The sequence below is a fragment of the Zingiber officinale genome, chromosome 5B (assembly GCF_018446385.1).
Source record: "Zingiber officinale cultivar Zhangliang chromosome 5B, Zo_v1.1, whole genome shotgun sequence".
NCBI lineage: Eukaryota > Viridiplantae > Streptophyta > Magnoliopsida > Zingiberales > Zingiberaceae > Zingiber > Zingiber officinale.
This window is the reverse complement of record NC_055995.1, coordinates 68,588,118-68,605,403: the sequence shown is the minus strand read 5'-3', so window position 1 is coordinate 68,605,403 and position 17,286 is coordinate 68,588,118. Positions and strand designations below refer to the sequence as shown.

At 42.5% G+C, this 17,286-nt stretch overlaps 2 protein-coding genes and 1 long non-coding RNA gene across 3 annotated transcripts; 2 read left to right on the top strand and 1 right to left on the bottom strand.

Moving 5' to 3' along the window:
- The first annotated feature begins 2,108 nt into the window (after nucleotides 1-2,108).
- Nucleotides 2,109-4,885, top strand: LOC121984487. The gene is made up of 3 exons (XR_006112928.1): nucleotides 2,109-2,699; nucleotides 2,786-3,426; nucleotides 4,576-4,885. It is a non-coding gene; the product is annotated as an uncharacterized LOC121984487 (long non-coding RNA).
- A 4,750-nt stretch (nucleotides 4,886-9,635) lies between these two features.
- On the bottom strand, nucleotides 9,636-12,016 carry LOC121984486 (galacturonosyltransferase 8-like). Its single transcript, XM_042537422.1, has 2 exons — nucleotides 10,522-12,016; nucleotides 9,636-10,163 (listed from the first exon to the last, which is right to left on the bottom strand). The coding sequence occupies exons 1-2, from the start codon at nucleotides 11,920-11,922 to the stop codon at nucleotides 9,888-9,890; spliced, it is 1,677 nt and encodes a 558-aa protein (XP_042393356.1). The 5' UTR covers nucleotides 11,923-12,016; the 3' UTR covers nucleotides 9,636-9,887.
- Nucleotides 12,017-12,611: 595 nt separating this feature from the next.
- On the top strand, nucleotides 12,612-15,705 carry LOC121984485 (U6 snRNA-associated Sm-like protein LSm6). Its single transcript, XM_042537421.1, has 3 exons — nucleotides 12,612-12,836; nucleotides 15,256-15,369; nucleotides 15,450-15,705. Exons 1-3 carry the CDS (start codon nucleotides 12,710-12,712, stop codon nucleotides 15,494-15,496), a joined length of 288 nt encoding a protein of 95 aa, XP_042393355.1. The 5' UTR covers nucleotides 12,612-12,709; the 3' UTR covers nucleotides 15,497-15,705.
- Nucleotides 15,706-17,286: the final 1,581 nt, after the last annotated feature.

Genomic DNA, 17,286 nt, shown 5'->3' with positions numbered 1-17,286 from the left:
GTCTCCTATGCTTCTCTTCAGTTGAAGGAGCATAAGAAGAACTACCCAGTACATGATCTGGAGATGGCCGCCATCATCTGTATGGTATTACATTTGAGATTCTCACTGATCATAAGAATCTCAAATATCTTTTCACTCAGAAGAAACTCAATCTCTGACAGAGGAGATGGATGGAGTTCCTGAAGGATTATGACTGTACCATTAGCTACCACGCAGGGAAAGCTAATGTGGTTGCAGATGCAGTTAGCCGAAAGTCCAGAGGGACTTTAGCTTGCCACCGAGTTTCAGTCACAGACTTGATTCAGGATTTCTCCGAGTTGGGCCTTGAGGAGCAGAGATAAATAGAGCAGAGTATCCTTGTTACCATGATTGCTCAGTCATCGATCAAGACGAGGATCCGAGAGGCCCAGGACGGTGATCAGCGCTTACATTCCATTGGCAACCAAATATCTTTCGGGCAACAAACGGAGTTTACCCGAGATGACGAGGGTATTATTTATTTTCGAGACAGATTATGTGTACCTCAATCTCACCCAGTTATGGAGGAGCTACTTCAGGAGGCTCATCGCTCCCGATTTACTATTCACCAAGGTTGAACCCGCATGTATCGAGATTTGAGGTGTTCCTATTGGTGGAATGGCATGAAAAAAGACATCGCGGAGTTTATAGCTAGATGTCTAGTCTGTTAGCAGGCAAAGGCTAAGCACCTGAGACTTGCCGGATTACTTCAGGAGTGGAAATGGGAGCACATCACTATGGATTTTGTGGTGGGATTGCCTAGAACATGAAGAGGCCATGACGCGATTTAGATAATCATGGATCGATTAACCAAATTCGCACACTTCTTAGCGATTCGAAAGACCAATTCTCTGGATCGATTGACAGATCTGTATTGTCGGGAGATTATTATATCGCATGGTGTTTCTTTGAGCATTGTATCGGATAGAGACCCACGGTTCACGTCCCGATTTTGGCAGAGTCCACAGCAAGCCTTGGGCACCCAGCTCCGTTTTAGTACAGCATTCCATCCGCAAACAGATGGACAATCAAAGCGGGTCATTCAGACTTTAGAGGACTTGCTGAGATCTTGTGTTATGGATTTCAAAAGTAGTTGGGAGGACCACCTGCCATTAGTAGAATTCGCCTACAACAATAGCTATCATTTGGCTATCCAGATGGTACCGTTTAAAACATTGTATGGTAGGCCTTGTCGGGCACCTACCCTTTGGGAGGAGGTTGGGGAGGTCTAGCTGCTAGGACCTCATAGAGCTCAACAAGAGGCAGAGTTGGTCCGCACTATCAGACGAAGGATGTCCGAGGCGTAGGACTGTCAGAAGACTTATGCTGATCGGAGATGGAGACCCCTGGAGTTCTCTACTGGCTATCATGTATTTTTGAGAGTCTCTCCCATGAAAGGGGTGAAGAGACTTGGACTCCGAGATAAGCTAGCTCCACGATACATTGGGTCTTTCCAGATCTTGGAGAGGATTAGAGCGGTAGCTTACCGTCTAGCGCTACCACCGTCTCTGGCAGACATTCACGATTTATTTCATGTGTCCATGCTGAGGAGATACGTATCCGACCCAGCACATGTTCTGTCAGATATATCAGTTCTCATTCAGCCTGGCGTTACCTACGAGGAGGTTCTAGTATGGATTTTGGACCACAGAGAGTGTCAACTGCGGAACAAAACTATCCGGCTGGTTAAAGTCGGATGGCAGTATCATTCTAACGAGGAGGCTACCTGGGAGCTCGAAAATACGATCCAAGCTCAATACCCCCATCTTTTTACTTAAAGTATGTGGATTAGATTTTCTGTTCAGCATTTATATTGCTTATTTATTGCTAGTACTTGTAGATGGAAAATAACATAAATTTGGGGACCACATTTTTATTAGTGGGGGAGAATGTAAAATATTGTAACAAAATAATAATCATAATAAGATTTAATGGGCGAATAACCTTAACAAATTTTTAGAAATTTTTTAGAAATTTTTCGGAGCTCGTATGGCGTATTATGAGGGGACGAATTTGTAAGCTTGGGAAAAGCCTGTTTGGAATACCTAATAAAGTGGGAGTTGATTGAGGAAATCAACTTAGGGCTTAATATAAAACCCTAAGTTATATTTTCTCTCCTCACATCTCCACTGACTCCCCCTCTTCTTCTCCCGATTTCCTCTCCTTCTCATCTATTGCGACGCCGAGCCACCGCCGACCCTCGCCCTTCTTCTCCACCGTGACTTCTCTCCCTCTCGTCCCGATCCCCTTCCTTTCCCTCTCCCGCTCGCAGCGTGGAGCGCCCTCTCCTCTCCCGATCTTTGACATCGCTGGCCGACGCGGGGGGGGCCACTCCGATCGTCGCCACCATTGCCCGAACCCCCTCCCTCTTTTCCGATCTCTCTGTGCGCCGCTGCCGACCATCACGGAACCATGACCGGTCGTCGTTGCCTGAAGCCACCCCAATCCGCCGAACACTACCACCCCTCTTCCGATCTCATCGTGGGCCGATCTCGAGGTGTCGTCGGTGCCGGAAAAGGGAATTGATGCACAAAGGGTTAGAGCTACCCTCCCTCTGACTTGAGGACCGAATCAGAGCAGTGTTTCCTTCCTCCTCTTTGTCGTGAGACATCGTGATGCCATTGATTGTCGACACCAGTGGAGGCATACCCGACAGATGTTACTCTTCTGGCTATGTGAAGGTATGGTGTGCCCTTCCTATCTTCGCTTTGTTTCTTGTCCAACTACTGACCATTGTGGTCTCCTGATCGGCACAATTGGTTTCAAGTCCAAGGTTACAACGTGTGCAACCGTGCTGAGTTCCCGACCACCACATTAAAAGGAGCCAAGGATTGAATTGGAGAACTGGATTTGGAGATCAGCAACTTCCCCTTGCCCTGCTACAATTTTCGACAGCAAACGCTTCTCCGGCTAAGTTAACAGTGAAGCATTCGAATTTTGGATAAGTTCTGTTTCTGATCTTTAGGGCTACATGAACCTAATTGTTTCACAAGGTGGAATAGGATCTGGATTAATCCTTGGATACAATGGATTGATTGATAGGGTTGGGTATTAATAGAGCTAAGCCTTGCTGGGTTGTAGGCAATTGATCCTTATCTTGGTATCAGGGTAAGTTTCCAACCATATGTTTTGTCCCTTTAATTTATATCGTAGATGATCTATATTGTTAAAGGATCCTATAGGTTATTGATTAATGTCTTTCTCGGATTAAAATGGGGAAATGTGAAGGAAGTGTTAGATCATTTAAATGGAATTAAAATAAGGATTTCCTATTCAAATTAGTATTTGGACTAACTATGTGGCTTATGATAGAACTTAGCAGTACTATATATATTCTGTGTTGCAGAATACTAGTCGGAGACATATCCTGACGTGGAGATAATTCAAGACGATCTACATTTAGGGCGGGTACTTTTGACTTATCTTTTTTGATATTGTCATTTTGATATGTGTAGTTGGTTATAGCTAATAGTAATAGTTATGTTTATATCTATTTGGTATGTCACTACTTGATTCCCGTAGTATGCTCATATTGTTATCTGTTATGCATTTATGCTTATGTCCTCTTAATTCTTGTCATGTTCACTTATGTTCATAGTAATAGTGACATACAATGCATTACCGGGTTACAGGTCTTGCTACTAGATATACTTAGCATGTGTACCTAGGTTTATTACCTAGCATGTGTACCTAGGTTTATTACTTGGTATGTGTACCTAGGTTTATTATCTGGCATGCGTACCTAGATCATTGTTATGGACTCGATTTTCTTTTTGGTACATATTATGAGGAGGCTGGTATTTTCAAGAGTTACATGCTTTAGTGTCATGTACCATTTTGCATGATTGCATGTTGAGCGATTGTCGGCTCCATTGTTGTTGAGCACATCGCCAGTTAAATGATTTGCACACACAACCACTCATGGGATATTGGTATATCAGGCAGGGTGTGTGCAGTTTTGCGCTGTCAGGGCTCCGCTGGTCCACTCATGGGCAGTGTGATTGCAGCGTGGTAGCGGGCAGGGATCTCTCCTCTTGACTATGACACAGGGAGATGAGAGCTTAGGCTCCCTCACTATATTTGGGGTAGGAGGATAGGTGTACTCCGACAATATCTTCTTCACTCGGTCACTTAAGAGTAGTGATGGCAGAGTGCACAGTTGTCATAGCCCTACACACTCGATCTCACCATCGCATGTGAGATGGCTGACTGTCGTCAGGGGTGACTATGTCACTTGCATCATATGTATGGATTGCATTTATTGCCTGTGATTGCTGCATTTTTGGTATGCTGTATTTTGGTGGTTGCATATGATTGACATGCATACAGGAGAAATAATGTATTTGGTCTGACGACCCTACACTTGTTGGTATGGTTTATACCCTTATCTTCGAATAGGAGGTCCTGGTGAGTACAGCTTCTTCTGTTGTTCAGTTTTGCATTACCAGTTATTGTTCAGGAGACTGTATTGCATGATTATTACTGATAGTTATATGCATGTTTGATCGATACATGCTAAGTTCTTGAACTCACTCCGTTGATTTATTCCTATTTCAGGTTGAAGTCGCTTGGAGTATCCTGTCTACCGATCCTACGTCACATCCGAAGACTGTTTCTGGTTTCATTTATGTTTTATCTGGTTTATGTATTTGGTGGATTTAGCATTGTATATTCCGATTTTGTTTCTGGAGTGTTGCTACATGGTATCGGATATTATTTTGTTGTTTTGTGTAAGCTTAGCCGGCTAGCAGTCTTTGTTGTTTTGGTTTGTATGAGATTTCTTTTGTTTTGTTTTTCCGCTGTGTGTTTTTAGTACAGCCGAGTGGGTTGTTTAATATATATAATTACATGGTTGTGATATTTTGTTCCAGCTGAGTAGGTTGAGTATATAACTGTGTGGTTGTGTTTATTCCAGCCGTGTGGGATGATGTATTCTTGTGGATGTATGTATGATTCAGATTGTCACCGGTATAGGGTAGATGCTGCTGGATTTTTGTCTGGCAGAGACTCCTCTGGGGCGTGATACCGAGCCACGTTCATGACTTCCTAAAGCTATAGAAAGAACATCATAAGAAGAATACAGGATAAGAGAAGGTAAACTAGTTGAAACTTACCATGGTTAAGTCGTGAGTAAATCCATCAGCCCTTTCCACTACCATGTATTCTTTAGATCGGGCCATGGCTACCTCCCAAGCCTCAGTCAACCAGCCCTTCAACAGTATTCGACTACAGGCCGGCATGGGGTCTGGCGGAGAAGCTATTGTTTGAGCGGAAGGTACGTTGTAGACGGCCGAGAATTGGTAACGGCTCTTCGGCCGGCTGGAGGAAGCCTCGACTGACAGAGCGATTGGAAGGGACAATGATGGAGGAGCAGTTGCGATGGGAGACCCGCTCAGTTGGACTGCTGGCTCTTGAACCGGGCTACCTGAAGGGAGAACAGAGGGCATCCGATCAGAAGATGAAGCTAGGTAGCCTTCCCCAATTGACATCGATTGGGAGGAAGGTGCAGCAAGAGGAGACATCCGCTTCAAAGATAAAGGCATAGTGGGGGCAATGCGATGCCTTTTGCGTCTAAGTTTCGACGACCCCTCAGAGGTAAAAGGAGGGAGGTCTCCCTATGTCGGAAGAGAGGTATCAAGCACTTCTTCTGTAGGTTGTGCCTTGCCTATGTCACCAGCACAGCTATTGGAAGCTCCTTCGGAAGGACCGGCTGGTGGAATTTCCCACTCAGCCAGAAGAAGCTGCTCTTGGCGATCTATCTTGGTCTCCTCCTATTAAAGAGACTAGGAAGCCTAAGCCAAGAGAAAAGTCTCCACTACATAAAATAAAGAGAACCTTAGTTAGTGATAACATGAAAGCTAAATTATCAAGTCTTACCAAAAGAATAAGGAAGCGTCGTTCGGATGGGGCTCATCCGAACAGGTAGAGTAGGTCCTCGTGCAGCAAGTGAGGAGCATTGAATTACAGGTCAGCAAGCCTTTTTGTAGCAAAAAACAAAGGTCGGGTCACATTTGAAATCTCCCATATCAGGAATGGGAGGAAGGTTTGATCGTCATTCGGCTAACTAAGAAATAGTCTCAAGTAATTGGATGAAGAATAAATGAGATTTCCATCTCTTATTAGAGGATGATAGGTTTTTAAAGAAAACCACCTTGGGCATGATTGGAACACAAAAACCCTATGATAAGATTTTTTTAGGGTAGGAAAAGCAGTGGAAGCTGCGAAGGATCAAAGGAATGTCATACAGACGGAACAAGATGATCATTCCACACATGGTGTGGAAGGCATTGGGAGCAAGTTGTTGAAGAGGGATGTTGAAGTAGTGACCTATGTCAAACAAGAAGCGGGGAATTGAAAAATGCAAACCCACAAGAAGTTGGTCCTTGAAAAATATGATATAGCAAGGAGGAGGGCGATGATGACAATCTTGGGAGGTTGGAATACGAATTCGAAAGTTTTTAGGGATTTCTAGGGATAGGCAAAGAATCTCTAGTTCTCAGTTATTAAAATCAGAATGAGTAAAAGTGTATCAAGGGGTGAAGGTTTCTTCTGCCATGGATGGACAAAGAAGATATGAAGATAGGAAGATAGGAAAAAGAACTTACTAATGAATCGTGAGAGAGGAACGGTCGTTGACAGAAATCGCTGGAAGAGAAGGTCGAAGAAGACGAAGCGCAAGTGGTTTTCTTCTGTGACACTTAGGGTTTTTTAAACATAAACCATAAGAGGCTCTTTAATTTCAACCATCCAATTGAAATGACTTGATTAGTTGTAGTCATTGGATGGGAAAAGAGAGGATACAACTGATCTACATGACAAGACATGCGTCAGCTATCATAACAGAGGATTAAAAGTTTGTGGGGCACGTGGCACTTGCTCAGGAAATGATATTTATGATGGACAAGATAGCCAAATCATTTCATTAATCAACGACTTCCCGTGTATCACTAACGCACTACTTAGCAACTCAAATGTCTGACAAACGTTTTTCCAAGAAAGATAAAAATGGATTACACCATTAATGGGTGATCAAAAGCATGATCAACTGGTCAGACTAGCCAATTGGGCGATTGAGCAAAAATAAGACTCGGGTGTAGTCAGTTGGCTATGAACTTCCTTCGATTAGACTTAAAGGAGAGACTAGTAATACGGTATGTTGTGAATGGACCCCGAGGTAATGGAGGATAGATGGTCAAGATGAGGTGACAATCAAAGTCAATGTGAGGTGACGGTCAAGTAGACGGACGAGTCACTTTCACTGAGACTCAGCTCCTCACTCCTCAACGCAAAGACATTCAATACTAAGTTCATTGGCCTCAAAACCGGTCAGACTTGATGGTCTTAACTCTCTATACCTTTCCACACTTCAGTGCCAAGATACACAGAATATGTTGGTTCCCTGGCGACTAGCTAAAAGGGGGGTGAATAGCCTTGAAAAGATAGGAATACCCTTTTTGATCTTCGAATTAAGTTAGGCAAACACTTATATAATAACAAAAAGTAAATGCATAAATTAATCAACAGTGGCAAGAACATTTACTAGGTTTGCAATCAGAGGATTACTAATGCTAAATAAATGAAGCTCACTAAAATCCCCTTTAGGCGAAGTAGCCTCTTTACAACATTGACAGCTCACAAAAGTAGTAGAACAAAAAGAGAATTCGTTTACAAGTGTTGTTCTAACTACAGAAATCAGGATTATATTTATAGACCTAATTCGGGCGTCTGGAAAGGTTCTGGGTCCCTCGGTGTGGATAAAATTTTATCTGTAGCGCAACGGATCGACGACAGCCTGACACAGATAAGTTTGTCGATCCGAGCGCCCCCGGGGGGTCGAGCGTCCGGACCAGGCTGGACAATCAACAGCTTGTTGATTGCCCGATTTCTCCCGTTCTAGCTCCGCTCGCTTAGGTGACTTCGGCCATCCGGAATAGGGCTCACCCGAACCCATTTTTCGACCTTCTCAAGCAATCTTCCGCTCAGACTTCTTGTCCCTCGGAAATGTCGCGCACCTCCTTCTCATCCGCTAGCGTACTTTTTCACAGTGCCTCGTCTCTCAGATGCACCGAGTCCGTCAACTCTCTCCCATGTTGTCCTTCACACTAGCTGCATCTTTCATTCAACTTTCTGTGCTCCTAAGTTCCTGCACACTTAGACACAAGGCATCAAAATAACAACATGACCTAACTTAGTTTGATTGATCACATCAAAATCTCCATGGGGGTACTTACAGAATAAACCCGGTTGGCCCAGAGGCCAATCGGGTTTATAGGGCATAGTTCCCTGTCTCTTAGCCTTACAACAACTATCAGCTTATGGACGGTCGACCCAGAGACCAGTCGAGTTTAAAAGGTATAGTTCTCTATCTCTTAGCCTTACAACAACTATTAACTTATGACGGTTAGCCCAAAGGCCAATCGGGTTTACATGACATAGTTTCCTATCTCTTAGCCTTATGGCAACTATGAGCTTATGGATAGTCAGCCCAGAGGCCGATTGGATTTACAGGGCATAGTTCCTTATCTCTGACCAGAAGGTAACACTTTATAACCAGGGCCACACGGTCTTGATTTTAGTATATAGTTCCTTATCTCTCAGTATCTATAACTATCTCTTTATGGTCTTGTTCACTATGTGAGATTTACAAGGATAGTCATCTCAACACCACCACAAACTTATCAAGATATGGCCTAGAGACTCTATGGATTAGATCCCTATCTATCTATGACCAGTCTCCCATCATACAACCGGTCGACTATTGGCTGGTCGGACTATTTCTGGAGAACAATATTGTCAGAAAATTGTAACCTGTTAGAGAATAACAGCTAGTGGTAAGAGAATATTTCACTATACCGGCTATGGAACCTTCCTATAAGTGTGACTATACATATTCCAGTATCTAATAGTAAACATTTTCAACCGTCTTATTTATTGTGGAGGTTGCAAAAGACTGTTCATACACATGTAACGAAAGATTCCTCAGAGAATGACTGCACATCCTCCAGGTTATACCTCTTCCATTACTCGATATATTTTGATATCAGATATTCCTTGTCACATCATTACTACTGAGGTTATGAGAGGCAACATAAAAGGGATCCTCTCCGCTAGCGAGGTACGTTTTTTAACATTGTAATGTTTGGACACTTGACGCTTCTACACTTTCATTACGCGTATACATTTATTGTTCATCTTCTTCACTTTTCACTCAATCACTTTACTGACTTTAGAGTCGGAATGCCTACGCTCTAACGTTCCCTTTGCTCTCTCTTTGGTGTGCACATAAGCAGTGCCCGGTTTCATCCTTTTTTCCAGCTTGAAGTTTTCTTCCAGTCAACGACAGATCCACCTGCCCACCGCCCCATCTCCGCTGCTTTTAGACATCATCAATATCTACCATCAAATCTAAATCCAATGAGTTAGATTATCCTTTTACTGTTCGCTGACAACAAATTACCCACCTCTGGTTTCTAATTGTTAGTTGGAATTTGCTACACAAATTTCTGTTTTCCAGAGCCAACTTGATATCAATTACACAAGTAGCTAGTAGAGAATGATTGAAAGATACCTCAACTCAAACAACTTAACAGCGCAATAAACAACACGGGAAAAAGGCATAGACAGAACAAGACTAAATATGATTTATTTTTTAGCTAACCAAATGCCACGTCTTTGTGACACATTAGACTGGTCATACATGAGAGGCTTTCAGCATCATCAGTTGTTGATGGATGTTCGAAAGTATTACATGAAAAGATCTAAAACAGAGAATTTAAGAGGGAGAAAGAAACCTTACGGACAACCAAAGGGTGACAATTTGCTCATACATTTTTGGTTTTGCAACAGAAGATTTGCTTGGAAGTTCCTTTTTATGCTGCGAAATTACACTGGCGTACAAGCTCCATATCATAATCCACATACTTTGTCCACAAAGACCGGAATTGATTCATGGCAATATCCAGCCAAGGTTTCATATTTCCATTAAAATGCACGACAGCCGCATTATTTATCTCCTCCATACTAATACTTGGATTATATCCTAGTCCAAGCACATGCCAGGATTTGTCCAAGGGTTTGGTTGTGGAGTAGAATGTGATCAATCCTGGTGGAAGTGTACCTAATTTCCATAGTGTTCTATTTTCATTCTGCAACAACAGCAAGGGTTTCAGTAATCATTATCAAAAATAAATGATAATTGAATATCTACAGAAAGTTATGCAACAATCTCTTTTCTAGTATATCTGAATGATAAAGTGAAAAAAAAAAAACTCTTTTGGGCAGGTTGAAGGCTTCCCTTTTTTTTTCCTAATAGGTTTAATTTTATGTTACATAGGAATATTAGCAAAGATAAAACAAGTATTACAGTATGTTAAATAGCTTGAAAGAACTATGGTATGCAAGTCATTGTCTATATTCGGTTATCCATTTTATCAAAATGATTTTCTTTAGTAAAACAACAAATGTAATTTTGCAAATGATATCACTAGAAAGTTGGCAACTTACAAGATTCTGCCAGTAATGATACTGTTCAGTACACTTCTCCTTCCTCCACGCATCAAGATCGAAGAAATTCATCCCATATGCCCACCCACATGCCTTGGGGTCGAACTTCTCCTTGATCAAGGGGTGTGAGAAATTCATATACTGTGCATAACGGTGAAAAGACCCAAAGCATGTCTCAACTGCTCCATTCACCTTACCATCCATATCAATTTTCCACAATGCCGTGAGATCCCGCTGCACCACAATATCATCATCCAAGAACAGAATTCTGTGCAGTTTTGGGTACATCTCAGGCAAGTAAAACCTTAAATGGTTCAGCATAGATAGGTACTTGGGGTTCCTAAACTTCATGTTGGTAGTGTCCTTGGTGGCATTTTCTAGCTTGTTCTCGAAATAGAACCGCTGAAGGTTAGCAGATTCTAGCTGCCGGAGAACAGGCACGTAAGAGGAGTTGAGAAACTTGTAGTCCTCATAGGCCACAATTTCAATGTGGGCGCCGGCATAATCTTTCGAACGAAACATGACCTGCATTGCCCCAAGGTTCATCCTATCTGTGACAACGTGAAAGACATGCTTCCAAGGCTCACGAGCGTTGTGGACGGCAGAGTTTAGCACCACAGATGCCGCGAGGACATTGTCTGAGAAGATGGCATAATGGTAGAGTTTGGGATCTTCGAGCTCGGGCGGAGGAATAGGAGGATCAACGTATCGATCAGGGTGGGCAATTCTCTCTTCCATGAGACGCATGGCGAGGCAATGGAGTCTCTTGGGGATGGACTTCGCAGCAATCATGGAGGAGAAAGCACCAGCCTTCTTAGCCTTTGAGAGCTGCTCGTTGACGGCAAAGATGGTATCTTTCAGCTTCTGAATCTTGAGTTGGTTGTCGAAGAAGTCCTTGGCGTCGGCAATGAGGAAGCGAGCAGCACGTATGCGTTCCTTAACGCCGCGCTCGAAACCCCGGACTGAGTCCTCGTTGAGCGGCGCGGCGGGGTCGAGGAGAGGGCGGTGGGCGGAGAGGAGAAGGGAGAGGTTGCGAGCTAACTCAGCAAAGAGCCGCGTCTGCTTCGAGCTCTCTAGATTGAGACGGCGCGCGTACGAGGCGTAGGCAGAGGCAACGGCGGCGTGGTCTCCGACCTGCTTCCGTATCAGCTCCGCCCGCGCGTTTAAGGGGTCCGATCGGAGGGCAAGCACCGATCTACGCGCAAAATGGAGGCTAGGTAAGTACAGATCTGAGGCCGAAGATGACGACGATGCCGAATTCTCCTCCGTACCGACCACCACCGGCGTCGTGGTGGTGGAGGGGAGGAGGATAAAGAATGCCGCAGCGAAGATGCCAATAAAGAGGAGGAAGAAGTGACGCGTCGCAGCATTACGCTTGGATCTCCAATTGGAGATCGCCATTTTGGCTAAGGTTTGGGGATCAACTTGCGGAGAAACCAAACCATGTTGCAAAAGGAGGAGGAGGAGGAGAGACAACTGAAGTGGAAACAGAGCTTTTTATTTATTAGCTTAATTAATTCAATATTTATTAACCGTGTGACTATTGTGTTTAATTGAGCATTAACATAGTATAAACTTAGTGCAGGATACGATGCCACTAAGGATCGATATAGATTAGCATAAAACGGTAAGCATAGTGTGGTGATTGGCAATTATAGTAGGGGTCCACTTTGGTCGAGTGCGAGAGTGGTGGCGTCGAGCAGTTTCGCGGATGAGGGTAACGTCGGTGGGGCCGTAATGAGATTAGAATAAATGGAATGTGGACGACAGTTGTGCACTTGATCGGACGCATGCGCCGCGGCCTAATCGCAGGTATGGACGTGTCGGTGGAACGGGTCGGACCGCACAGATAATGAGCTATGGAAGGCTAGCGGGCCGGGTCAGAGCCACGTCGAAAAGAGGCGGGTTTGTTGCCACTACGATTTTATGTCATTTACAGACCATAAAATAAATTTTTTAAAAATTAATCTTATTAGATTTTTCTCATTTTCGATAAAATATTTCTGTATTTATTTTTTTATTATATAATTTGCTTTAGCATTGGTGACAGGACGGCAGTGCCCGAGCCGGATCAGATATAACCGATTCCATAACCAGGCCGGCTCGTTTGGACTCTTGTTTTTTGTGGGTTAGGCTTAACGGGCACGGGAGCTCCCCCTCAAAGTATTCGAAAAAGGCGAGGGCGGCGATGAGTACCGGCGGCGGAGAAAAGGGGAGTGGAGGCGGTGGCTCGGTGAAGACGCCGGCGGATTTCCTCAAGTCGATCCGAGGCCGTCCCGTCGTGGTTAAGCTCAACTCGGGGGTCGATTACCGAGGTCGCTCTTTCCCCTTGCTTTTTTTTTTCCCTCTCTGTGGAGTCTTTTATTTCGTTCTTTTACGGGTTTCCCTCTTTGCGCTGGAAACTTCTCTTTCCATGTGGATGTTTGCGTTTTTCGCGTTGTTTGTTCGTTTTGGAGACCAGATCATTCGTGAATTTGTAGGGTTGTGCCCTAATATTACCTAAGAATCTGTAGCGAATCTCTATATCAATTGATTGAGCTGGTTAAGTTCAACATCATGATTTTTAGGAGAAATTATGAAGGTGAACAGTATACACCTATATGAGCAACCTCTTGGGTTTTGGTCTTAGACTGCATTATCATTTTTTGAGATGTACATCATTAGTAATGTAAATAGGAAACCCTATTGGAATTAAGAAGTAGAGAAAAATAAAGATAAGGCTTACTGTTCTTTGGGTTCAGCTTCTTCAAAAATACTTGTTCAAATCTCTGTACTATTTCTTTGATTCAGATAGTTCCAAGTTACTGAGAGTGGTTATGGAGTGTAAGTTTGGTTTGAACCGTCGGAGCTCATCCTACTTCCCTTGAAATCTGTTGGGCAATTTTCCTGCTTTTGGAGTCTTGAAAGGGATGCTGGATATTTTACTTAACCTCATGATATTTTTGATTTAATACGCTTCTATTCATGATGTTTTAGCTAACTTTGTTGAAGGCTTGATTGCTGAAGTTGATACGTAGTTACCCATGTTGTATTTTGCTCATCTGAAATTAATTGAATAGTTGCTATCCTGAAACTGCCTTTGCACCCATGTTTATATCTCAGTCCACTGGATACCATTCCCTACCTTCATTAACTTGCAGTCATATGCCCTGTCTCTCTTGTTTTCCTCTGAATCTGTTGTTAAAGGGAAATTAATGTCCAATATTCAATGCACTTTTCTTCCAAATTCACCTAGATGGTTGGTTTTTAAATCCTTGAATATGAAATTTAATGGAGAGCTAGAATCCATGTAGGAAATTCTTTAGTTGAGATTTGCAAGACTTGATAATAACAATGTTTTTAAATACAGTTTAGATTACCTTCAGATTTACCTTGAAGAAACTAGGTTTGAAAATTTGACTACTACCATTGGCCCATTTATCCTTGGCCATAGCCTATAACTTCAATGGTGTGTTGATTCATAGGAATAACTATTCTATTCCCTACTATTTCCATGGAATTATCAATCCTATGTCTGGTTGTGAAAGTGACCTTGAAATATCTATTTCTTTGGAATAGTTGTTCTAAATTCATAAGAAATGGCTATTCTTCTAGAACCAACTGTTCCTTATTATTGTATTCTTCAAACAATACATTTTATTGGCTTGATCAGATACATAGGGCCGAAAAAAACGGGTGGGTAGTTATCGGGTGGACCAAAGAGATCAATAGTCAGACCTGTCAAGTGGGCAGGAAGGATTAGTTGGGTCTAATGAACAGGTCAGACTCATCTCGTGGAACAGATTAGTTGAGGCCAGAAGGACGTGCTATATCAGGTGGTTGAAGGGGTTTGTTGGGCCTAATGAGTTGGAGGGACCAATTGGGCTAATTGAGCCAGGTATGCAAGTCAAATTGGGTAGGTAGTTAAACTAATAAGAGAGCTAAGTAGGCTACTAGTTGGGCAGGCTAGGGAAGCTGGTCTAGCTGGTCAGACAAAGTGAGTCGGTCAGGTCAGACAAATCGTATTCACATAAGGCTGGCAGATTAGTTGGATCGGTAAGGAAGGTGAGGTTGGAAGTGCCACTCAGGGCAGTTGGGCGAGATGGGTTGATTTACCAATTGGGTTGGTTGGGAGTAGTCAGGCTGAACAGACCAAAATCACGCTGGCCAGACTGGATGGGGTAATCAAAATGTCTGATTGGTCAGATGGAACTGAATGGCTGAGCAGATTGTGGGAAAAGACGAGTTAGGCAAATTATTTATCTAAGATATCTTTGTCGTTGCAAAAACCCTACTTGTTTCTTGTGTATTTATTACAATATTCCTTCCTAGAAAACAAAAAGTAGTTATTTTATAACCTTTTCAGTTCTTTTTCTATTTTATTCCCAGGAATAACGGTTGTACTCCTATCTATTTATGTTCAATGAACCAAATGCACCAAAAAAAAGTGTGGTACGGAACATATGGAAACATCTTAATTGGATGATGGATCGAATAGTCAGATTGCCAGATCTAAGCTCAGCCTTTTTATAATGGGTAGTTGTTCCATCAGTTTATAATTACAACTTAGATTTTTACAGTTGTAGGACAAATGCATCCTAAAGAACATACTCCTATCGTTTGAAAGGTTCCATATGTATGAAGTAATATGGTTAGGTTTTTTTTTTCCTAATAAAGGAATTTGGAGTCATTACCAGTGTTGATTATGATCCTCATATTTTCTTTTATACTTCTCATGAAGCACCTGGATTGTAGGTATTCTTGCCTGTCTGGATGGATACATGAATATTGCAATGGAACAAACAGAGGAGTATGTTAATGGCCAGCTAAAAAACAAGTATGGTGATGCATTTATCAGGGGAAATAATGGTACATCCGAGGATCTACATTTCCTTGACCTGATTTTTGCTGGTGTGCATTGCCTGACTTCATTCGTGTTCTTAATGCAGTTCTGTACATAAGCACTTCAAAACGGACTCTTGCCGAAGGTGCTTGACAGTTCTCCAAAGTATGACCTGTGTCTTCTGGATCCATCGACCGAGCTGAACTTTCTTGTTTTTGGATTAAATGTTTGAAGAATTTTATGGGCTGCTTCCTACGTTTGGTTATTGTTCCTAGGGCAGTTCTTCTGTCATATTATTCCTCTGTTAGAAATTGGCACATTAGTTTGGATAAAAAGGGCATCACCAATACTACGTTTGACTCCGTCATGGAATGCAATTTATTATGAGGGTATACTGATACAGTGAATGATGAGGGGCCAGAAGTCGGGTTAAAGTTTAGAAGGATGGATGACGTAGTAGTTAAAATTAAAAAGAGATCGACACTCAAGATTAGCATGGTCGATCATCTTGATCGAGCGGATATTAGATCGGATCCTTAGTCGAGTCAGATCTGGAGTCTCTCGTCATCCATAATGTCTAGAGTTGTATTACCACTATTTAGGGTCGAGTCCTTTTGGTCATGTGGAGATAACGCGAATAAGTATCTTGGTCGAGTGATCTAGCTAGCCGATCGAACTTGTGGTCTGATTGGACATAATAGACATTTGATCCGATCAGACTTTTTATTCAAGTAGAGAAGTTGAGTGGAGACTGCGTCCTTGATAGCATTCTTTAAATTCAATTTGATTGCTCTTGCAAATATCCGATCAGATTATATAAAGGATTCAGTCGATTCGCCAACTAAGCATATTAAGAGCCTCTCAATCCAACAGTCTAGTGTTAGTGTAATCTGTACTAATGATCTAACTTAGGTTTTAATGTATGACAAGTGAATTAAGAATGTCTATGCTTTAATTACTTTATCAAGTGTATAGGAGTTGACGGGTTTGAAAGGCTTGACACTATGCTAAAATCTAGTTAAGTCCGTGGGAGTCGATAGCTGGTGCGAAGTTCAGATAGATCAACGGGATCCGATATCTATCGGGAAGTCCGGTTGGGTCTGTGAGACCTGACAATCGGTCGAAATTCAGTTGGATTCGCAGGACCTGACAATTAGCGGGAATACCTGATGGGTCAGGGGCAAGTCAAGCGACTGCAATTAGTAAGTAAAAGGCAAACAACAGGAAGAGAGATTTAGTGAGGACGCGTTTCCGATTGAGGGAACAGTAGGCGTCAGTCCAGCTTATGTCCATTTCAGAAACTTAAGCTGAGACCTTGACTAGATCTTATTCTCGGAGAAATAAGATTTAATTATTATTACTATTTTATTGTGTTAACTTTGTTTTGCAAGATAAATATATTTTAATTGTCTGGACTAACTCTTTTTTAAGAAAGAGAAGACTGAAAAAGAGTAGTCTCGGTGCCCGGAAGGGATCTGGGCGCCCGAACTCAGGGCGCTTGGAGTTGGTCTCGACGGTCGGACCAATTTCGACCGGGAGGGTACTTGACCAGGCACCTGGGCGGTCCGAACGCCTAGAGTTGGTCTAAGCACTCAGACAAAAAATTTCATTCAAAAGCTGAGTTGGAGCGCGATGATTGGCCGAATCCACGTTAACTGTCCAAGCGCTCGGAGGGGGTTTGAACGTCCGGAGGTGGATAAACTTCGAGACTGAAGTTTTGACGAAAGCTCACCATATTAGCATAGTCCAAGTTTTAATTAGGAAGTTTTAATTTTGTGTTTAAAACTTTCCTAGTTTGAAAGACTTGTAGGGGCCGACCATTAAAAGAATAAAAGGAAATTTTAGTTAAATTTTCCTTTTGTTCATTGGCAAGGGAAAATAAGAAAGTTTTAATTATGCTTTAAATTTTTCCTTATTTGCCAAGACCAAGGAATATAAAAAAG

What these genes read in the sequence shown, in the direction of transcription:
- LOC121984486 (XM_042537422.1), bottom strand. Translation starts at nt 11,922, where the DNA reads ATGGCGATCTCCAATTGGAGATCCAAGCGTAATGCTGCGACGCGTCAC. An exon ending in ATCATTACTGGCAGAATCTT is followed by an intron (nt 10,164 to 10,521) that starts GTAAGTTGCCAA and finishes CTGTTGTTGCAG; the next exon opens with AATGAAAATAGAACACTATG.
- LOC121984485 (XM_042537421.1), top strand. Translation starts at nt 12,710, where the DNA reads ATGAGTACCGGCGGCGGAGAAAAGGGGAGTGGAGGCGGTGGCTCGGTG. An exon ending in CTCGGGGGTCGATTACCGAG is followed by an intron (nt 12,837 to 15,255) that starts GTCGCTCTTTCC and finishes CCTGGATTGTAG; the next exon opens with GTATTCTTGCCTGTCTGGAT. An exon ending in ATTTATCAGGGGAAATAATG is followed by an intron (nt 15,370 to 15,449) that starts GTACATCCGAGG and finishes TTCTTAATGCAG; the next exon opens with TTCTGTACATAAGCACTTCA.